Below are 23,917 nucleotides of genomic sequence, written 5' to 3'. Positions count from 1 at the left end.
TGCTCCTCCTCTGCAGAGCTCCATCCACAGCGGTCTCCTGCGCTGCGCTCCCCGGCTCCCTGTGCGTGCATTCGGCCTGTTGGAGCTGTGCGCACCGCTGCTTTGGAGATGCTTTTTCCTCTTCACCCCGCAGATACCCAGAGCCCCGCACCTCCTCTGCGTGTCCTCATTGTGCGGGGCTCATCCTCCTCTCCATCCAGGCTGCGGGACTCGGACGCACGCACCCCGCACCCCGCTCCTCCGGCTCTCTAACCCTCCTCCGGCTCTCCTCTCCACACCTTGCAGCTCTTGCTTGGTGCCATGTAACTGATTTAACCCGCACAGCCCCGCACAGCCCCGCACTGCTCCTGTTCTCACTGCTCCTGTTCTCACTGCTCCTGTTCTCACTGTGTCTCCAGCTTGGCTCGGACTCCGTTTGGAGAGCTTTTACGCACAGCCGCTCCGTGCGTAAAAGCTCTCCAATGTCAACTTTCGGGGGCTCTCTCCACCTCCACCTCCACCTCCACCTCCACCCTGCTCCTCCACCTCCACCCTGCTCCTCCACCCTGCATTATATAAACACAGACCCTGTTTGTTCAGTGTGACCCGGTTTGTTTACCGACTCCGGGTCCTCCAGCCTCCGGAGCGCGTAAAATACGCACGGCGGGCAGCGGGCTTCCTCCTCCTCCTCCTCCTCCACCTCCTCCTCCTCCTCCTCCTCCTCCTCCTCCTCCTTCTTCTTCACTGTTTTTCTTTTTACAACATGTTTGCAACAGAGCTCCTTCATGTCTCTGAGGAGAGTTCCTCTCTGTCCCTGTAGTTCTCTCTGTGCGGTGCTCTGGTTCCCGTCTTTGTGCTTTATTATTATTATTTAACCAACTTTATGCTTAAATGTGAATATTGGACTTTGGAGCACATCGGGTGAAACTTTGATTGCTCTCCCCCCGGAGGAGGAGGAGGAAGGAGCCGGGTCTCCAGCCAGAGAATAGAACCCTCTTTAATTATAAGAGCTGCATAATTATGAGAGATTAGAACAAACGAACAGAGGAGGAGGAGGAGGAGGAGGAGGAGGAGGAGGAGGAGGTGGAGCAGCCTGGTGGTGCTGGACGGCTTAATGGTTATTATGAGGAGCAATTAATCAATAACTGTGTGTGTGTGTGTGTGTGTGTGTGTGTGTGTGTGTGTGTGTGTGTGTGTGTGTGTGTGTGTGTGTGTGTGTGTGTGTGTGTGTGTGTGTGTGTGTGTGTGTGTGTGTGTGTGTGTGTGTGGAGACACAGCTATTAATAGTCCCGGCGGAAGGTTTTCCGGTTGTAAGTAGGTCGCAGAGAGGAGAAGAGTTCTGGTCGGTGTGTGTTCTCTCGGTGCCATGTGTCGTCGTCTATTGTCCTCCGTTACGGCAGCTCTCCTCCTCCTTCCTCCTCCCTCCTCCTCCTCCTCCTCCTCCTCCATCACCCCCCATTTGCTATTGCGCCCTCCTGTGTTATTCTAAGTGGAGCGGTGCATCCTGGGTTTTGCAGTGCCTCTCCCGGGCGTGTCTCATGACATATGGTGGCGACGCCATCCGACAGAAGACTACAATACCCAGAGTGCCCTGCGGGGGCCACATCAAGAGTATCAGATTACAACACATTATAGGGGATGGAGTGGGAGGAGGATGGAGGAGGAGGAGGATGGAGGGGGGGTGTCTGCAGAGACCAATATGGTGTTTAAATAGGAAGGTTCATTCTGACAAGGAGAGGGGAAACTGTTCAGCTCCCAGCATGCACTGGGGCTTAACTAGGCCATTAGGTAGAAGGGCAGGTAGCAGCTTGGAGGAGTTTCATCTCATCAGCTGACACTGTGGAGCATGAATATTAGTTTAGTTTTAAGTTTGTTTCCTAATAGTTCTGCTTGTTTCCATCAGGAACTGAAAGAGAAGAAGCTGGTGGAGGAGAAGGAGAACGGCAAAGACGCTGCCACCAACGGGAAGGTAACCGCCACCGCCTGAACTCTTCTTCTTCTTCTGTGGTCTTCCTCCTGGACTGCACTTCTTCAGTACTTTTGAAAAACTTTGAGCTCCACACAACTTCAGGAAGTCTCTTTATTATTTTTATTTCTAGGAGAATGAAGAGAACGGCGAGCCCGAGGTAGATGACGATGATGATGACGAGGAAGTGGATGAGGAGGACGAGGAAGATGATGGAGAAGGTAGCTTTCAAAAAAAAAAAAAAAAAAAAATCATTTTTTATGAATTGTTTTCCCTAAACTTGCGTGAGTCTCATTCTTCTTCTCCTTTCTTCATGAAGGTGAGGAGGAAGACGAGGATGACGATGATGAGATCGAGAGCGGCACAAAACGGGTAGCTGAGGACGACGATGACGACGACGAGGTGAGGCGTCGGCGGCGACCCCTGACCTTTTTACCGCCAGGAATCTGACCAATGGGGTCACGACCTCGCCGTTTAACTCGCTAACCTTCATCTTCTTCTTCTTCTTCTTTTAGGACGACGTCGAAACCAAGAAGCAGAAAACCGATGACGACGATTGATGCGTTTTCCCGCCTCCCCGCGCGACATCCTGCTGAACCACTTCCTGGTTCTCCACCTCTGACGGTTTTTATGTGTCGCAGGTGGAGGAGCTGCAGGACTGATTTAAAAGGAGAAAAAAACAAATAATAATAAAAATAAAAAAAATCCAACATGGTCATTAGCAAGTAGAGTTCAACAAACATCTACACACACACACACACACACACACACACACACACACACACACACTCTCCCCTCAAAACTGCAAAACAAATTTTTCTAGAGGAACCCGCATCGACGCAGAAATCCGGCTTTTCTTCAATAACAACAACAACACAAATGGAGAATTTGTTTGTATTTTTATTTACATTTTATATTTTTGTACATATTGTTAGGAGGGGGTCAGTTTCTCTCTCGGCAGCGATCTCGTCAGACCAAAATCGGTGCTTCTTTAACGAAAGATTTTACTTGGTTGACCATGTTACGATATCTCAACAGATACTTAGGAAAAAAAACATGTAAAAACAGTTTGACAAAAAAAACCATGAAAGAAAAACCTCTTAAAGCCGTTGAACTCAGAGCATTCCAGTAAATTTAATGTATGTACTTTAGCTGTACCATAACTAGTTTGTTTGTATGGGAGGGTAAGGCCAAAGAAAAGAGCCTCTTTTCTTTTTCCTTTTTATTTTGTTTTTGTCGGCGACTTTTTTGTTTTATGACGGCCTGTTTTGATGTATGTGCGAAGTTTGTTGTTTGACAATAAACCGGACTTTTATTTTGTGAGTTGTACTTTGCATCTCTGCTTGTTTCTTCCTCTCTGCTCGGCGACGAAAACGTTCAGGTGAAGGCTTTTTTTTACAGCTTACCCTGAGTACAATTGTGATGTATTTGAGTATTTACATTTTAAGCTACTTTATACTTCTATTCTAATAGTGTATTTCACTGCACTACATGTATTCACAGCTACAGTTTCTAGTTACTTTGCATAAAAAAACTAATGATTAGCTTATAAAACATGTTGCACTACATACAAATGAAGCTAGTGGTTCCAGACCTGGGGGTCGGGGGCCCAACATGAGCAAGAAAACATGGCTCCATTTTTCCTTTTTAGACTTTTAAATGACCAGATAATGAAACTTCTTCAGGAGCTGTTAAACAAAATAATGAGATGTTACTTTGTTTTAAAGGGCAACATGCAGAAAAAGAACTGGATTTAAATACTTCACTGAATATACAGCAGCTAAAACATTCTAATACTGCTACACATGAGTGCTCCTAAGCTAATAATCAATAAATATATAATCTAAAATAACACCGACAGAGGTCGTCCTGCTAAAGAATGTTTCCATCTTATAACAGTTATATCTTTACTTTAGAACAAATGTACTTTTTAACTGAGTACTTTCGTATCTACAGTGTACTTTTTATTCCCCTATATTAATACATTTTACGAGTACTAATACAGTTACTAGATGTAACATGCGAAACACATGTTAATGTATATAAAGTTATTAAAATGAACGCTCAGTTTGACAGTATTTAAAACACAGTTACACATTAATGCATTAGTATAAATACACAATAAATACAACACCCTGCATGAAGAGTATATGCTGCTGATAATACTTTAGCACTTTTACTGAAGTAGGATTTTGAATGCAGGTTTGGTGTATTTTTAATCGTATTGATACTTTTGTTTAAATAGAACGCAGTACTTTTTCCACAACTGGTGGTATTATTGGCTGCGACCTAGTTTTAGTGCAAGTGGATACTTATTGGATTATAATGACAAAATTTACTATCACACATTTTAGGTGCTTTACTACATTGTACTCTTTACTCCCCGACATTCATTCATTGTAATAGTACTGATAGATTTTTTTAGTCATTTTTCAGATGAAGATTTAACATGAAAAACATATAATGAACTTCTAAATTATGATGCACTGTTATTGATCAAACTACCAGTGATACATCAGGATAAGTATTCGATAAATACAACATCCTGAGTCGTGTCATTTTGCATGAAGAGTACTTCAAATGACTTCTTAGCTTTTATTGAAGTTTCATTGTGGCAAGCATTGTTGTATTGCTACTTAAACTGAACTGAGTACACCACTGGCAGTATTATTGGTTGTAACCAAGTACTGTACTCAAGTACACTTTATAAGTACTTTACATCAGTATTAGCACTTCTATATTGTACTTGCAGATCTACTAGATTCATTCAGCTTTACTTGTTACTTTCTCCACTGAATAGGATTTTGAAAACAGGACTTGTACTTGTAATGGAGTAGTTTTACTCTGTTGTATAAGTGCTTTTACTTGAGTAAAGGAGCGTTTGGGCAGCAGCCTGGTTTCCTGGTTAAAGTGTCGGTTCACAGCCGACTAATAAACCTGGTGCTGAAAGTTTGTTGACAGAGTTTATCTCAGAGTTTACTCACTGAGGAGTGAAAAGAGACGTGACGTAAAGAACACAAAGAGCGGGAATAAAAGACGAGTGGAAGCTGAACAGGAGGACTGGTTCCAAAATCCCTTTTTACATTTAATGAAATAGTGTGTGATGTAGCTGCAGCTCTTCATTGGAGCTGTACAATGTTTAGACTGTGAATCATTCAAACCGGAGATGATGACGGACATTTGGTTAATGCACCAATGGAAAGTCATTTCAATTTACTACTTTTTTTTTTTTTAGGTACACAAGTATTTTCCTGTTGATATACAATATCTACAATATTTACTGCAGTATATTTCCCATTTACTGTTACTTACTCTTGATTTCACATGAAAATCATACAATCAGTATTTTTTAAATTATCAGGTTTTTCCTATTCAAGTATTTGTAAGTATTTGAATCTTGTATTTCTTATTGTTTTAATTGTATTTATCATAGAAATGTAACGACATTTCAACATCTCCGTTCCCATCAGGGGGATTTTATGCATTAAAACATATTCTGGGTATTTTCATTATAGTCACTAAATAAGAAAACACGAGTAAAACCATCAGGTATCACACCTCTGGTCCCAGTTGTCTCACGGGTCAGTATCACATTGGTATTACAGTCTCAGTCTTCTGCAGCTTTAAGACTTAAAAACCTCAAAGCCGAGAGCAGCGGCCCCTGCAGCTCGCACATGGTTCATCCCACATCAGAGGACTCATGGAACGGTCCATTACTGCAGGACGGAGGAAAGAAGGTTCAACTATTTTGTTTATACCAGGAGAAAACATCTGGTTCTTTAAAGCGAAGTCAGAGCTTCATGTGTTAAAGCTGCATTCTCTCTCCTGTCCAGCAGGGGGCGACTCCTCTGGTTGTATAGAAGTCTATGAGAAAATGACTCTACTTCTCTCTTGATTTATTCCCTCAGTAAACATTGTAAACATGAGTTTATGGTCTCAATCTCTAGTTTCAAGTCTTCTTCAATACAGCATGATGTTCATTTAGTAAATGATGCTCCATTTAGAGTCAAACAGACCATAAAGCAGGGGATGCTTTAGGGCGGGGCTACACACTGACTGACAGGTCGACACCAGAGACTTATACGGTTTATTTTTCACGGCCAAAAGCTGATGCAAAACAACTAACACTAGATGTTAAACCACTACAATTCATATAAAACGACTAACAATAGATGTAAAACGATTAAATGACGATGTAAATGACTGACAATGATGTAAAATGACTAACAATGATGTAAAACAATGATGTAAAACAATGATGTAAAACAATGATGTAAAACAATGATGTAAAATGACTGACACCAGATGTTAAAAGATTTCAATAAATGCAAAACTTTCTGAGACCTGTTGAGTTGTGTTAGGGGGAGATGTAGTACAGTAAAAAGTACAATATGTACCTCTATGATGCAACACGTACAATATATATTGATCATGTGGACTTAATCTTTTTATGTACAGTACCAGTCAAAAGTCTGGACACACCTTCTCATTCAACTACTTTGAAGAATGTAAAATATAAAACATATTCTGGTTTGTTGAGCATTTGTTTGTTTACCACATAATTCCATATGTGTTCCTTCATAGTTTGGATGTCTTCAATATTAATCTACAATGTAGAAATAAATAAAAATAAAAATAAAGAAAAACCATTGAATGAGAAGCTGTGTCCAAACGTTTGACTGGTGCTGTAGGAGTTAAATACATCTTTAAGTATTTCTGAAAATAACTTGATGTTTTTAATAATATTGATAAAAATCTTTTTATTAGATAATTCATTTATACGTTTTTTTAAAGACATCAATTATTTATTGTTTCATTTCGTACGCTGATGAGGCCTCTGTAACACACACTCCTAAAGAGGTGTGTGTGTGTGTGTGTGTGTGTGTGTGTGTGTGTGTGTGTGTGTGTGTGTGTGTGTGTGTGTGTGTGTGTGTGTGTGTGTGTGTGTGTGTGTGTGTGTGTGTGTGTGTGTGTGTGTGTGTGTGTGTGTGTGTGTGTGTGTGTCTTGAGAAGCCTGTTAACACCAGCTAGTTGCAGAGTCTTTGCACACCAGTCAGTCTGTAAGGTGCAGTTCCTCTGCTTGTGTCTGCAGACTGTGACTGAAGCATCGGTTCTCCGTGGTGCTCCGCTGCCACCCTGTGTCCACACTGCAGACTGCTCTCCTCTGCAGACGATCATCCATCTGGAAAATCCACCGTTCTCCATCTTTGTTACTCAGAACAAATGTTTCGATAACATCTGCTGAGTCTGAAAACACTTTTTTCACTAAAGCATATTCCCTCATTTTAACTTCCATTAATCAGTGCTGGAAGTATTCAGTTGTTAACAATACCACACTGAAAAAAATACTACAAGTACTACTCAAGTAGTAAAAATCCTTCAAGCAAACATCCCTGTGAATGTTTTACTTTTCTTTAACTGGATTATTATTATTAATAATGCATTTAACCCTCAGGTTCCTCCTGGTTCATTATTTCAGACGTTCTATGCGTCGTTCTTTGTTTATGACCTTTAACCTGTCCTCACCTCACATGCATGGTGTCTTTTATTTCAGCACAAACTCTAAATCTGAATTCTGATTTTGTCAATTTAACAAAGTGTGAAGCTGCCACGGAAATACAAGAAAAATAACTCGTAAAAATGTACCAATATTTAATGACAATATCCCAAAATGTTATTATAGGAGGGTTCAAAGTTGCAAACAACGTAGTTTTATTATTTATAAACACAAATACAGCATTACAATATAAGAAATATTACAATAATGCAGTCTATTTACATGTTAGGTGATTTTAACTTGTTTTGAGCCTCGTTTACTGAAAGTATAAGTATTATAAACTAATTTATCATATTTCAATACTGAAATATACTGACAAATGATGTGTTTAAAATACACTTTAATGTGTACATATATGTACATCTGTACATGCTCTCCAGAACCACACACACACTGTATATCAGGTAAGAACTTTAAATAAATAAAAAACGAGACGAAAATTATTTCAAAACAAAATGAAAAGCTTAAAAATACATAACTTTAATAAGATAATCATACAAACACACTTAGCCTCTCGACACACTCTCTCTCACACACAACACACACACACACACACACACACACACACACACACACACACACACACACACACACACACACACACACACACACACACACACACACACACACACACACACACACACACTATCTCCACCACACCCACTTTCATTGTGTGACTTTCACACCCAATCCCTATAGAACCACACACACCAACACACACAAGCGTCAGGGGGCTATACATCGCCAGGCAACCAGGGGCTCGCCTAGCAACAGATGGTGTTAACAGGGTTCTAAAGCAGCATAACCCCCCCCATCACACACACACACACACACACACACACACACACACACACACACACACACACACACACACACACAGACACACACACACACACACACACACAGACACACACACACACACACACACACACACACACACACACACAGACACACACACACACACACACACACACACACACACACACACACACACACACACACACACACACACAGACACACACAGACACACACACACACACACACACACACACCTCTTTAGGGAGTGTGTGTTACAGAGGCACCATGTGGCTCCATCACCGTCCGAAATAGACTCGACGACAAAACAATACTAGATATCTTTAAAAAAAACACATATAAATTGATCTAATCCAACAAAACGATGTTTATCAATATTATTAAATACATCTTGTTATTTTCAGAAAATCCTAAAAGAGTAATTCAATTGTCGTATTTTCTGGTCTATGTATAAAGATTAATATGGTGGATGCTTATTCTAAATTAAATGTGGGATGTTTTTCTATTTTTCTGGTTTGCAACAGTTGATTTATTGATCATGTGGACTTTGATCTCAGGTTGTTTTGTAGAACATGTCCTACTTGGCATAATGAGTATCACCACAGTCTCAAAGTATTAAACAACAAGATGTACTTAAAGTAAAATATGTAAAACAGAGTTGTATTACAATCAATGAATCAATTGATTAAACTTAATCTGCAAAGCAACTTTCATACAGAGAACAACAGTTCAAATCTCTTCAACAAATACTGACAAGCAGAAAATATTATTGAAGAAATGTGGACAAAGAAGACAAAAGCAGTTCATCAAGTTAACAATAAAACAATTTATGAATGAATAAATGTAAACGATAGAAGGAAAAGCTTTTATTAACAGTAATAACACTAACAGAGCATTAAATAAAAAACTAGATCAATAAAATAAAAAGGAGTAAAAAGTACAATATTTACCTCTGAGATGTAGTACAGTGAAAAGTACAAACAAGTCACAGGATTTAATAGAAATACAATCATTTATTTCCTAAATACTTGATTACATTAAAATAACATGTTGTCATTATTAGTTTTAATGATGTATTATAATCTTAGAGCTAGTGTTAGGAAGTTAAACATCATAATTCATCTCTAATATCTATTTATATTAATGTGAAAACATCTCCTTCAAACTACTGGATTTATTCAAGTTTATCGACAACACTACATTTTACAGATTACATTTGAACACATCATGAAAAACTTAATGTGTGTGTGTGTGTGTGTGTGTGTGTGTGTGTGTGTGTGTGTGTGTGTGTGTGTGTGTGTGTGTGTGTGTGTGTGTGTGTGTGTGTGTGTGTGTGTGTGTGTGTTTCCTGGTTTGTCTCAGGTGAGTCAGCTGATGGGCGGAGCTTCCTCCTCAGTTTGTCCAGTTGAGTTTCATTCCAAACTGATAAAAATCTTTTTCAGATGCTTGTTATGACTTCTGTCTTTGTCTCCAGTATGTAGTCCATCCGAACAGGAAATAAAAGTTTATTTAACTGAAGAAGAAGGAGGATTCTCTCAACAAATAAAAGAACCCCTGAGATGTAGTACAGTTAAAGTACAATATTTAGTTCTGAGATGTAGTGCAGTAAAAGTACAATATTTACCCTTGATATGTGGTACAGTTAAAATTACAACATTTTCCTCTGAGATGTAGACAAGTAGAAGTATAAAGTAGCAGAAAATAGTTGCTTTGTGATGAAAGCTGCCTCCATATACGTCCTCTGACTCCAGATCAGCTAAATGAAATCACAAAAGCCGGGTTTCCACCAGTAGAGGGAAGCCCCTATGTATATTTATAAGAAAAGATTTGCTCAATAAAGGTGGTCTTGGAGTTTGGTACACTTTAAGGACTTCACATTGAGGTTGGATTAAAAGTTGAGATTCATACCCGACGGCAGCCGCTCTGCAGCTCTGTGAGGCTCTCAAATCAAACCAAACTGTTTCATAAGAAAAGTTATGGCCAATAAAATACTTTTTAAAATGTTCCACTGAAAAGCTTTCTTTCTATTTGTAACATTGTGAATTTAATAAATAGTAAATATCTAAATTGTCATGACTGCTGTAATGCTCATCTGACAGATCATAAAATACAATCGTATAACAAAACAATGGACAGCTGATGCAGCTGTGTCACACCTCATATTTAACTGAAGTCTCAACTCCTCTCTCCTCACATCTCCTCTCGTGGGCGAGACCAAGACGCAAGGCGAGGAGGCGTGGAAAGGAATCGAGGAGGCACAAAACAGGGAAATGAGAGAGAGTATATGTCTATGTGTCTAGAAGTTTCATTGCTCTTATTCTAATTTATCAGTTTGAGCCACCAAGTCAACGTGCAGTGAGCTGAATTCTTAAGGTAACTCTACCATCTCTCTTCTTTATGTAATCTGCTGGTTTATGAGTTTGATGTGAACTTGAAATGAAGTTATTGCTGTAACAATGAAGTTATTGAACTGAAAGAGAAAATGTTATTTTAAAAGGTTCATAGTAAATTAGAAATTACTTATTTTTATTTTCAAACTGAATTCAATGTGATGTTTTATTTCCTTTGATATTCTTGCCAATATATTAGAAGTTAGTGGTAGTTTGTTGAACAACTGATATATATTTACCTAAGACATTTGGTAGGAAGGTCGAGCAAACATAGACTAATAATAGTGATGTTCCAATACATTAAAGCTGAATATAGAGACCCAATATATATGTGTTTATTAATATATATTTATTATATATATATATATATATATATATTAATAAACATATATATATATATCATCTGAATTGTTAGAAATGACTCCTGTATTATAATATGCTCTTATGTCTGTTGTGTTGAATGTTGTCTGTCCTGTCTGTCCTGTTCACTTCACCAAGGTGTCCTAACAACGTTTTCTGTGATGGTGATGAACTCAAGTTAGAGAGGAGGATCTGTTACTGAACTGTTTCCACTGAGGTCAGTTTCATTTCTATCTGATGGTTTAAAGGTAAGGGTCATATTTGTCAAACATTAATCACATGTCCATACATTTAAACAGTGACAGATATTAATACTTTATATATTTTGGGATTGTTTTTCTTCACTTGTTGGAGAGTTCTTGTTCCAGATTTTGGACCGTGAAGCCTTTTATTGCTATTGTTTGAGATGATAAGCCGTACTTATGGAGATGGTTAGACTTCACCCGTAGCAGCAGAAGTAGCAGCAATAGTTAAAGCAGAAGAAAGTGTTTGAAGCAGTGTGTTCAACAGCCACTAGAGGGAAACATCGTACAGGTTTAAATCCTGACAGCAGCAGCTGTTAATATATCAATATTGATATAAAGACAACAAAGATACAGCAGAACAGCATATAGCTATTTACCAAAGACAAGTGCTAATAAACAACAAGTAGACTACAAACTTACAGAAGTCTGGTTAGTAGTGTAAAGTAAAGCAAGAGTGTGTGGAATAAAACGATCAATATGATTATGAATAGATTAATATTAACAGTGTACTCATGTGTCTCTTTGTAGTCGTTCTGAGTCGCTTTGTTGAAGTTTTGCTTCTTTTTTCAGTCATGTTCAGTCTCTTTGTGGTCACCTTGAGTCTCTGTAGCAGTTTTGCATCTTTTTGTGCTAGTTGTTAGTCTCTTTGTAGTCGTTTTCTTTTAGCATCTCTTCTGTAGTCCCTTTTGGTCTCTTTGTAGTCCTTTTAAATGTATCTATGTAGTCTATTTGTGTATTTTTGTGGTTGATTTGTGTGTCTTTGTATTTGCTTTGCTTATGCATCTCTTTGTGGTCGTTTTCAGTTTTTTGTAGTCATTTTGAGTCTCTTAGTATTTAGTTTGCTTTACATTTCTTTGTAGTCATTTGGAATCTCTTTGTAGAAATGTTATGTCGTTTTGTTACTGTCGTATCTTTCATGCGACAGTGCTGTTGAAGTGATGAGGAAGGATGCTCCGCGGACACTGTTCTTGCTGGTATAATAAAGTTTATTATAAACAAGCAACACATGTCATGACGGACGTCTAGAGCGCCCGGAGGTCTCGAGTCGAATCTGTGAGTCCCTGCCTTTCGGGCTCTTACACCTCCTTATGTAGGGTACATGTTAATCACATTTGGGGGGGAAGTCAAAACAATGTATGTGGCTCCGTCATTCTACACACTTAATCACATTTGGCCCCTGGTATCCTGTCCATCTGCTTCCTGTATCCTATGTAAGACAAAAACACTTAGGTCCTTCGCTGTATTGTGCAAGACCTGAAAATATACCACATTACCTTTTAGATTCTCTTTGTTGTCATTTTGAAAATCTGTAGTTGTTATACATAGACCGTAGTAGATAGTAGACATGTTTCTTCTGCATCTCTTTTGCGGTAGTTTTAACTTTAGGTCCAAGCTAACAACACCAAACACACTACAAATGCACAGTAACCTCAACTGCTATCACACTGAGCGCTTTACTAAATATAGGTGACTATCAGAAACTTAAAATGAGCAGTGGAGACTAACCTGTCTGAATCAAAGATCCAGGGCCTTCGTTTTGTACTTTTATTTGCAGGGAAACAAACAAAGACTTGTGTTGGATAACACGCATTGAAAACACACTAAAGACACCCGCAACGTTGTACAAAGGTGACCGACAGTGATGAACAGCGTCAAATAGATCCCAACAGTGGTTAACATCCATACATGGCGGTCAGCAAAAAATAAGACTCCCTCTCTCACCTCCTCTCCTTCCATTCACCAAGCTAAACTACTTAACAGCTGATGTCCCCATTGCTATCCCCAACACCATGTGACTCATTACCGTTAGTGACCAAAAAAGGACAAAGGCTATGCCTGGCTCCTCTATTCTGGCCCCTAACTATTACAGTTAATGCAGTCGTAATTATAAATACTTTACAAATGTAAGCTATTCATAGTCCATGGTAAAAGCAATCAAAAAGTCTTCTTTCTTCTCTAGGCCAGAGGTTACTAGCACTTAGCCTAGCGTTGAGAGTGATCTTTACCTTCACTCTTGGGTCAAGTCAAATCAGTTAAAGTCATGTCGTTAAGGTACAGTAATCAGGATTCAACCAACTCCTGAAGAAGGCAGATCTTGGTTACGGTCCTGCATATACAGCTGGTCGAGGACTTGATCCAGACTTGTCGTACTAGTCCTGTCCTGTCTCCTCTTCACAAGGCTCCTTTCATTCGGAACCCTAAATGGACTGAAATAGTCCACTCCGACGTTACTAAAGGGAGGTTCTTCTGAAGAAACTCTGTCTTCAAGCAAATATGCCATTTGCTGTTGACCTGCAGCTCCATGCAGCTGCCGACAGACACATTTAGACAAGATGCAACAAATGATTCCTCCCACCGTGACCAACCTCTTGATGAATACCAATCTTACTGTTGATAGGCATGCTCATCTCTCTATTCTTTAAAGGCAAAGCAATGCTGTAGTGGTCATACACAAGTTCCACATTCTTGTTGGCCATTTCCAAAAACTGACAGTCCACTCTTGACAGCCCTTAAATTGTCTTTAAGCAACCTTTGATGGGCGGGCAAAGCAGCCATTTCAGCCTTTGCTCTGAGACGTGCAAATGATGTTGTTGAGACATTTGATTTTAAAGTGTTTTTCCTGCTGCTGTGGTTTGACATACTGTCACATGGCAATATTTCATCATGTTGAGAAGATTGAGGCTTCTTTTATTTTTTACATTTCTTCTGTATTGTCTCAATTCTGCTCGCTGAAGCCTTTTCAGTTAGAGTGCTTGTCCTTTTCTCCATTTCAGATTAAACTAGTCCTTGATTCACTCATTTCAACCAAACAAGGAAATGACTGTCACGGTAGGAATCCAATTTAAATACAAACTGTCTGTTTTTTCCAGTTCAGACTGAACGATGGACTCTGAAGCCAGTGGGACAATGGAGGTGGCAGCTCTAGGCCGACCTTTCAGCCTCGGGATGTTGTACGACTGCCGCAAAGACTCACTTGTCCCTGGTAAGGATTTAGACGTGAAGATACTTTTTCTTACATTAAAACCAAACGTTCTGTATTTAAAGTCATATTCAACAACATTTCATCTCAGATCTTTTAATCAGTCTTATTGGAGGTAACAACACCTTCTCCTGTCTGGTTGGTTCTGGAAGATGAATTAGATTTTTTTCTTTTTCTTTTGCAGGAATGACATTGTGGGACCGTGGTGACCTGATAAGTCATATTAGTGAAAGACCACAGAAATATAATGGTTTTGAGATAGTCGCATCTGAATCTATTGCAGATAAATCTTCAGCACTAGATGTTGAAGCCTCTCTGAAGGCCAGTTTCTTCAGTGGACTGGTAGAAGTTGGAGGATCGGCCAGATACCTGAAAGACAGTAAGACTTCCAGAAATCAGGCCAGAGTAACACTCAACTACAGAGCTACCACAAAGTTCCAGGAACTGTCCATGAATCATCTTGGAAGAGGCAACGTGAAGCATCCGTATGTCTTTGATAAAGGATTAGCTACACATGTAGTCACAGGTATTCTTTATGGGGCACAAGCCTTCTTTGTCTTTGACCGTGAGGTTTCTGGAACCGAAAATCATCAAGACATTCAGGGTAACTTGAAGGTGATGATCAGGAAGATTCCTGGCGTTGTGATAGAGGGTGAAGGTTCCCTGAAGATGGAAGACAAGGACAGAGAAAATGTTGAGAAATTCTACTGCAAATTCCATGGAGACTTTTCTCTTGAAAAAAATCCTGTGTCCTTTCAGGATGCAGTAGAAGTCTACCAAAGTCTGCCAAGACTGTTGGGAACCAACGGAGAAAACGCCGTACCAATGAAGGTCTGGCTGTTGCCACTGACAAGTTTAGATTCCTCTGCTGCTAAACTCGTACGTCAGATAAGTATAAGATTAGTTCAAGAATCACAGAGTGTCCTGGAGGACTTCAGTGAGCTGGAAATGAAGTGCAATGATGCCCTAAGAACCTCCACTGTACAGCAGTTCCCACAGATTGGCAAAAAGATTAAGACTTTTAAAGAGATGTGCTCTGAGTTCAGACTGGAACTCCAAAGAACCTTGGCAAAGAAACTTCCATCAATCCGAGGAGGAGGAGAGGAGGAGGCTGTGCTCGCAGAGATCCTGAAGAAAATATATTCTTCTCCTTTCAGCAGCAAAAACCTGAACGAGTGGATGGACTGTAAAGAGAGAGAAGTCGACACGTTAAAGTCTTTCACCAACATGATGACAAACACCAAGATCGTTCCATCTCAAAATCACCTGTACAAAGAAAGTTTTAATGCAGAGCATGTGGTGTGTTTTGTCTTCACCTCACTGGGAAGTTCTGAATCGTACCTCTCAACTTTATCAAAGTACTTAAGACAAACACCAGACGACCCTCAGCATGAACATACTCAAGATGTAGAGAGGGAACAATGGTACTCCTCAAAAGAAGTCGCAAAAGCAATGAGGCATAAAGCAAAGCTCTTCAGTGATTTTGCAGAGGCCAACAAGGAGAACAAGAACATTAAGTTCTTAACAGTGGGTTTAACAAACGAGGCACAGAAAGGTTCAAGCATCTACCTTTATAAAGACGGCTTTTCTGTCAACGAGAACTTTGAGCCACCTTCAAAGCCTGAAACAGGAACAGTAAGTGACATAAACCACAACAGTGTGACTCTGAAGATTTCTCCTCCCAGATTTGGAGCAGAGAACATCACCTCCTACTCTGTTGAGTACTGTGTCAGTGGAGAGGATGGATGGAAACAGAAGACAGCATCAAAAGATGAAGAAGTCACAGTGAGCGTTCTGAGTCCTGACACAGAGTACATGTTCAGATGCAGAGCAGTGACCTCAGCAGGTGTTGGGCCGGCCAATGAAGTCTCTGGTTCCATTAAAACCTTACCTTGCAGCCCTCCTGGAAAACCTCGAGTTGAACCAAACTCAAGTGAGATATCAGTCAGCTGGGAGAAACCTGCTGAGCTTGGACAAGATGTCCACATTCTGAGCTACATCGTGGAGTACGCCAAAACAGACAACGGGGTGAAAGAGGAAGATCTCCGATGGAACCAAATGATGTCAACGGCTGAAAAGGCGATCATTTCAGGACTTCACTCAGAGGCAGAATATGTTGTCAGAGTCAGATGTGATTGTGGTGTAGCCGGCAGAAGCAAAGAAAGCATCACTGTCAATGTCTGCACAACAACATTTACACATCTCGCAGAAATCCTCAAAAGAAGCGAAAAGATGAAATCTGAATCTCCCTCAGTTTACAAATTGACTCTGAAAGAAGAAGATGTGGATATCGGTGGAAGCAGAACATTCAGTTTTGGAGAAGAAAGCATGAGGCAAAATCGTACTATTATGCTTTTTGGAGCGACCGGATCAGGAAAGTCTACTCTGATCAATGGAATGATCAACTACATTGTTGGTATGGAGTGGAAGGACACTTTCAGATTTCAATTAGTTGATGAGGATCAAACAAGATCACAAGCTGAAAGCCAGACTTCTGAAGTCACTGTGTACAAGATCAACCATCAGGATGGTTTTAAAATAGATCACTCGCTGACTATCATTGACACTCCAGGCTTTGGAGAAACAGAAGACATAGAAAGAGACGAGGAGATCATTGAACAGCTACGTAATCTCTTCTCTGCCGAGCATGGTGTCAGAGACATTGACGCTGTGTGTTTCGTAGCTCAGGCTGCTTTAGCACGACTCACTCCATCACAGAAATATGTGTTTGATTCAGTGTTCTCAATCTTTGGCAAAGATTTGGAAGAAAACATCAGAATTCTGGTGACATTCGCAGACGGCCAGCAACCTCCAGTTCTAGAGGCAATCAAAGCTTCAGGGGTCCCGTGTCCTAAAACAGAAGGTGGGCTGCCGGTTCACTTCAAATTCAACAACTCAGCGTTGTTTGCAGACAACAAATCACCTGCAGCAGACCAGAGTGAGGATGATGAAGATGAAGATGAAGGAGTCTTTGATCAAATGTTTTGGAACATGGGGACAAAAACCATGAAGAGGTTCTTTGTTGCTTTGAATGTCATAGAGACCAAAAGCTTAACAATGACAAAGGAGGTCCTCAGACAGAGAAAGCAGCTCCAGATTTACATTGAAAATTTGCAGAAGCTGGTTAAAGTTGGGTTAGCTAAACTTGAAGAGATTAAAGAGACGTCTGAAATACTTAAAACACATGAGGCAGAGATCAACAGAAATAAGGACTTTGAGTTTGAAGTCACAGTCACAAAGCCTTTTCAAGAAGATATTTCTGGAACTGGATCTCACAAGTACAGATGGGGGTATAAGGAAATTACGGAAAAAATAACAGTGAGAGAGATGAGAGAAAAGTACCTGAAAGCCTCAGAGGCTAAGACACCTGTTCAGGCATTGATTGATAAACTGAAGGCTGAATATGAACGTGTGCAGGATGATGTGGTGGCGTTGACGGAGAAGTCTGCTCAGTGTCTAAACAGACTTGAAGAGATAGCACTGAAGCCAAATCCTCTCTACACTCCAGAGTACATTGACATGCTCATTGAGGGGGAGAAAGCTGAGGCCAAGTTAGGCTGGAAGCAACGAGTTGATCACCTGATAGCTGTGAGAGAACAAGCTGAGCTCTTGGCTAAAGTAGGCAAAGGAGAGAATCTCCTCCGTCGTCAATAATCTCATGACCTAAACTAATTCCATCCAGACCAAGATGAGAGCCCGTCTGTACATAGAAGTTAGGAATGCACCGATCGGCCTCTTCCAGGCCCAACACCAATATACTTTACTTATTCATACTTATTCTTGGGCTTTGGGTATCGGCCGATGTCGAGTACTGATGAGATACCAGCTTTTAATTAATAAGATGTATGCCTCACTATGTGGAAGAGACAGAGATCATTCTTTTATGTGTAAGAATCCATCAGGTCCGACTTATACATTGCTTTATTAACAAATAAATACAGAGATATATAAAAGTACTGGATTTATTTTGAAATCTAAATAATACTAACCGATACCAGACAGGCCCGTTGTCCTCAATATCGATCCAGCTATCTGAGTGAGTATCAGATCGATATCCGATATCAGTATCTGCAGTGTTTCCCATTAATTCCTTAAACCCTGGCGGCCTGCGACACTCTTTATAGTTTCAAAATGAACCAAATCATTCTTACTCTTTTTAGTGGATGGGCCGGCTGGCTCTCTCGATGCACGTTTTGTCCGTATCGGTGCACAGAGACGGCCTTTTGTTCGGCTTTAGTTTACTACAGTATTTGAGTAAACTTTACATTCCGCGACTGCTAGAACAAGAGACGAGCGCAAAATAGTTTACAAGAGCACAAAGTTCTTCATAGACCTGCCTCTTCATTTCTTTGCTTTCAAAGTACACCAGAGTGATGCATTTCATTAACATTTTCTTTCGGGGGAGCATGCCGCTGGGTCTCACAAACTCCTGTGAGAAACCCAGATTGGTCTCGGTGCATCTCTAATAAATATAACAAGAAATGATTGTGAGTGATACTGGGCAAGGCAAATGAGTACAATGGGACCTGTAGTCCTGGACCTGTGAAAGACATGCTGAACAGGAGATTAGATTAGATTAGAGATTAAGTTACAGAAACCGGGGTCCCAACTTCAGCTCTCTCTTCTGTTCTGACAGCCACTGATGGAATCATTTTGGTGTGTTTCTGTTTAGTTGTTTTTAGTTGTTTCAACTCTGGAAACCGAGAGACTGAGACTTAAATTACTTTGAAGAAGAGAAGCTCAAACATACATATGTGTCGGATAAAGAGTGAAACTTATTACATTTTTGTTTTGTACAAATTATTAATTATTTTCTATTTTTGTTCCATTTACCGAAAAGGAAAACAGAGATTTACTACTGAGTGTGAAACATTTTGTTTTAGAGACGTTAACCTGCTGACTCCATTACCACCAATGTAAAGATTCATTCTGCAGCTGTATGAACTCAGCAAAACCTGAATACTGAAAATGTCGTAGTGTTTTTTTTATTTCCTATTATCATAATGTAAATGTGTTCTCATAAAAAGCTTGTATTTTGATCTACTCTGCACCCAGTTTACATTGTTCAATACAGGTTTTTAAACAGGAACTTCAGATTTTTATCTTTTTTCTATCTAAGTATACTTCAACAATTATATTCTAAGTGTGTTGAATTGCATGTTATTGTCCTGTAGTAATTAATGAATGATGGAGAAATGATTAAATGATTATTAAATAAAATACTGTCTTTTGGCTCTCTGTTGTCCTGAAGAGTCTTTGTGAACTTAATCGTGTACGTTGTGTGTCCTTGTGCAGCTACATTTTAAGTCGGCCTTTAAACTGGTGGCATCAACTTTAAATCATCAAAAATGATTCGTTATTTTCATTGATAGTTCAAGATCTTTAGGGCTAGACCTTTAGACCAAACAGTCAATAAGTTATTTCAAATACACATTGATTTATAAATACAGTCCACATTGACAGAAGCCAGCTAGAGATTGAATCAGATGATTCATGAGAAAGTGTCACTGGTGATGATGAAATCATAATGAAAGTTTGTAAAACTTTGTAAATGTGATGTTGTGATGAGTTACTTTTACTATGACCGTATATTGGAGACTGTGTGCTCCGCAGTGGCCATGAATCATATGTATTATGTTCTTGTTTCTGAACTGCACCAAAGTTTATATCAAAGAAAACTCCATTTCCACATATTTTGCAGTAACAACCAGTTAACCAGTTAAGCCGTCTTTAACGCAAATCTATCAGTGTTTGTTTTTTTTAAATACTGGAAGATAAAGTAGTGACATAAAAGCTCTTTATTTGTATTGAATTACATGTTACTTTCCTGCAGTTTAATCTTTGGTCGCATTATGGAGAAACGACCAATTAATGAAGTTCAAGCCTAATTCCTGCCTTTATTTTTTTCTATTGTCCTGTCAGTGTGAACTTTATGCTGTGCATCTAGAAACGTGTTGCTTTCAAGAGCCTTCAGGTGAGTGTTTACACTGCCAGCATCTACTTCATCCTACAGACAGAATATTTTCACAATACAATCATGTGCAGGGACAATAACTCTGAACTCTCATACTAAGTATTGCCCAGCCCTAGTCTGCCACGTCTTCACCTTCCTATACTTTTGTTTTTGGCAAATGCAATTTTGTTCTTTAAATAAGTTTAGATCACCATCCCTTTAGAAGAAGTATCTAATGCTTGTGTGCATGTATCCCAATAAAAGCTTCTATGTTGCTGCATCATTTTAGAAACAATCAGAGAGACACTTTACTGAACTTGATTAATAAATACACACATGTTACTAATTCACTCATCACTTTGAACTGTGTACTAGAGTAGAAAAATACTCACAAAAGCATATATGCTGGCAAGTATATTGACTTCATTCTTTTTTGACATTGATTCACACTGTAAAACAATACAATAGAGATGTTGTCAGACCAGAAGGCTTTCATTCTTTTGTTTTATCTGAAAGCTATGGTTGTCAAAAAATGATTACAAACTATATTGAAAACAAAACCATCTTTTAGTTTTTCCATAAAACGCTGATAATGCAATGTTCTCACAGCTGGTTGGCCCACTGCCTGAACTGCATTAACCTTGAGACAATGTTGACTATACGTGTTATTTTGATAAACTCATGTTTACAATGTTTACTGAGGGAATAAATCAAGAGAGTCATTTTCTCATAGACTGTGTGTGTGTGTGTGTGTGTGTGTGTGTGTGTGTGTGTGTGTGTGTGTGTGTGTGTGTGTGTGTGTGTGTGTGTGTGTGTGTGTGTGTTTCAGAGTTTATGTAATAATGAAGATGTTGGTTTTATAAACATAATTGCATGATTTCATTTGAGTTTTTGAATTATTTGCTTGTGTTTATTGTTTTGTCGTCCATCTTTGAGAATATAGCAAATACACTTTGGTCAATTTGGCTCCCAGATGGAAAACCCAGTGTAAGGGTGTAGGTTTACATATGGACCGTATGCATGGTATCTATGGAGAGAGAGAGAGAGAGAGAGAGAGAGAGAGAGAGAGAGAGAGAGACTTGAAGAGATAGCACTGAAGCCAAATCCTCTCTCCACTCCAGAGGACATTAACATGCTCATTGAGGGGGAGAAAGCTGAGGCCAAGTTAGGCTGGAAGCAACGAGTTAAGTCACTGAGAGACATACAAGCAAAATGAAGTTCACACGTTGACAGGCTTACGCCGAAACCTGAACCAAATAATTAACTAAGACCATAACTAGCTCCAATCAGGTGCCACCAAGACAAAGAGGAGCTCCATTCTGAGACAGATAACAAACAAAGAACCAAACAGGGCGGAGACTTTAATGACTTTGACAAAGTAAAGCTCAAAGATAAACATATCAGAGATAAAGACTGAACCTTCTTACAGTTATTTGAATGTTCTGTTTACCAAAAATGAAAACACAGATTTACCATGTGTGGTGATAAATGTTTTAGAGTGACCACATTTTGTTACCACCATTTAAACCAATGTAAAAGTTGAAATCTGCAGCTTTATTAGCTTAGCAAACATGAACAGTGAAAATGTCAGTAGTTTTATTTTGTATTACATCATTTAAATATTCATATTTTTACACTGCTTTCCATTCTTGGATAGTGTTTTTTAATCATGAATATCAGCTTCTTGTTAAGTTTTTTAGTTTTGTTTTGTTTTCTTTGAGATTTGAAAATCAAATATAATGTGAGTACCATTAATGGCTTATTATATTGATGTGTATTGAATTAAATGTTATTGTCTTGTAATAATAAGGTGGCCCTTTCTGAACATTGGAGTAATTATGAAACGTTAAAAAATAAACCAGGAAAATGTTACTGCAAAGTAAATTCAATGAGAAGTACAAATTTAAGTAAATATAAATTAAAGAAGAAGTAATAATAAAAGTGTTGAAAGAAGAACCTGAAAGCCTCAGAGGCTGAGACACCTGTTCACTGATCCACAAAAGCTTGTAAAGATCAACCCCCAACAATTAAAACTTGTTTTATTTTTGTATTTTTCACATTAAGGTTTAGGTATTAGGTTTTATCTACTATTAAGTTTAATTTCTTGGAGATTTGAAAACATTAATCCTTTTAATTCTTCCTGATACTGATGTGTATTGACTTATATTTTGTTGTCCTGTAATGTGAGTAATGTTATGGCTTACACTGAAAGATGGGAAATCATGAAATAACAAACAATTAATAAATGGTATTATGCCAGAAGTGTTGTCTGTTCTCCTCTGATGTGTCAGTGTGGATTTCTTTTGTTTCTGCAGCTACGTTTTCGCTTTCAGGACCTTTAAGGTCACTTGTTGCCAGGCGACAACAGACTGAAGTCAGAGATTCCTGTCTTAAAGCTGCATTCTCTCTGCTGTCCACCAGGGGGCGACTCCTCTGGTTGTATAGAAGTCTATGAGAAAATGACTCTACTTCTCTCTTGATTTATTCCCTCAGTAAACATTGTAAACATGAGTTTATGGTCTCAATCTCTAGTTTCAAGTCTTCTTCAATACAGCATGATGTTCATTTAGTAAATGATGCTCCATTTAGAGTCAAACAGACCATAAAGCAGGGGATGCTTTAGGGCGGGGCTACACACTGATTGACAGGTCTCTAACCGTTGTCTGGTCTGGGAGTTGTCTGTGTTTTTGTCACACACCTTTAACCCTTTCATTGTGTGTTTTCATTTCATGGAAGTTATTGCAACATTCTGGTCTCCTAAAGATGTTGATGAATATTTATCCCTAGATTGTTGGCCATTAGTCTCATGTTGTGCATGAAGGTTTAATCTGTTAAAAGAACAAATCTTGAGTGGTTAAAAATAATAACACATTTTCTTTATGTATAACTATAACGAGCAGCAATAACAAAGTATTTTACACATGGAAATGAGAAAGGCCCAGGGTAGTATCATGAGTCGAGTTGGGCTGGCTGGTTTGTTTGAGTATGTAGATGGTATTTACCTCAGAGTATTGTGTTTTCTGCAGATTCTTTTTTTGTTAAGCTGTTATAAGAGAACAATTCCCCCTGTGATAATTAAAGTACTCTATCTATTATAATACTGCATCTCTTGGATCATTAACCAAAAAATGTCTGTGGTAGTTCATCTCCAGCAGCTTTTCAAAAATGTAATAGAGCATTTTTCCTTGACTGGGCAGCTGCTGCAGTCAGGATTAAACCCTGCAGCATAGATGCTAAACTGATCCAAAATCAAAGCTCATTCTCTAACTTCATCTAAACATTCACTGCAGTAGTTACAGAAGAGCTGCTATCTGAGCTTGTTACGGATTTAAAGTTCTAACTGGAGCCACAAACCACCAGGAAACAAGGTTGCAGTCACTTATGCCGTTTATTTTGCCAGGAAGTTATTTTGAAGGTTATTGCTGATCATGGTTCCATGGTTCTACATGAAGAAAGAAAGAGATTACAACATCTTGCTCAAATCATAATCTTACAAACAAATTAGATTCTAAGATGATCCGTTCATCATCTGAAATGTGTCATAAATCCAATAATAGAAATAAATTGCTACCTACATTGAAGGTAATTCAAAAGACACATGGAACACAGACACTATCATGGTGAAGGTGTTTGGAGACAAAGAGGAGGAAGTCCTCACCTAGGCCTCTATT

At 39.1% G+C, this 23,917-nt stretch overlaps 2 protein-coding genes across 2 annotated transcripts in view; both read left to right on the top strand.

Annotated features, from left to right (window-relative positions):
- Window positions 1–3,274, top strand: part of ptmab (prothymosin alpha b) — a 3,470-nt gene extending 196 nt beyond the window's left edge. The window contains exons 2-5 of the mRNA XM_054596692.1: window positions 1,883–1,948; window positions 2,079–2,166; window positions 2,265–2,347; window positions 2,461–3,274. Of these exons, the coding sequence (XP_054452667.1) occupies window positions 1,883–1,948; window positions 2,079–2,166; window positions 2,265–2,347; window positions 2,461–2,505 (282 nt within the window). The 3' untranslated portion in view covers window positions 2,506–3,274. The remainder of the gene's footprint in view (window positions 1–1,882; window positions 1,949–2,078; window positions 2,167–2,264; window positions 2,348–2,460) is intronic.
- Window positions 3,275–14,196: 10,922 nt separating this feature from the next.
- On the top strand, window positions 14,197–17,947 carry LOC129116385 (uncharacterized). Its single transcript, XM_054627301.1, has 2 exons — window positions 14,197–14,296; window positions 14,478–17,947. The coding sequence occupies exons 1-2, from the start codon at window positions 14,197–14,199 to the stop codon at window positions 17,945–17,947; spliced, it is 3,570 nt and encodes a 1,189-aa protein (XP_054483276.1).
- The last annotated feature ends 5,970 nt before the right edge of the window (window positions 17,948–23,917 follow it).

This window comes from Anoplopoma fimbria, chromosome 3 (assembly GCF_027596085.1).
Source record: "Anoplopoma fimbria isolate UVic2021 breed Golden Eagle Sablefish chromosome 3, Afim_UVic_2022, whole genome shotgun sequence".
Lineage (NCBI taxonomy): Eukaryota > Metazoa > Chordata > Actinopteri > Perciformes > Anoplopomatidae > Anoplopoma > Anoplopoma fimbria.
This window is presented reverse-complemented; position numbering and strand designations above follow the sequence as displayed.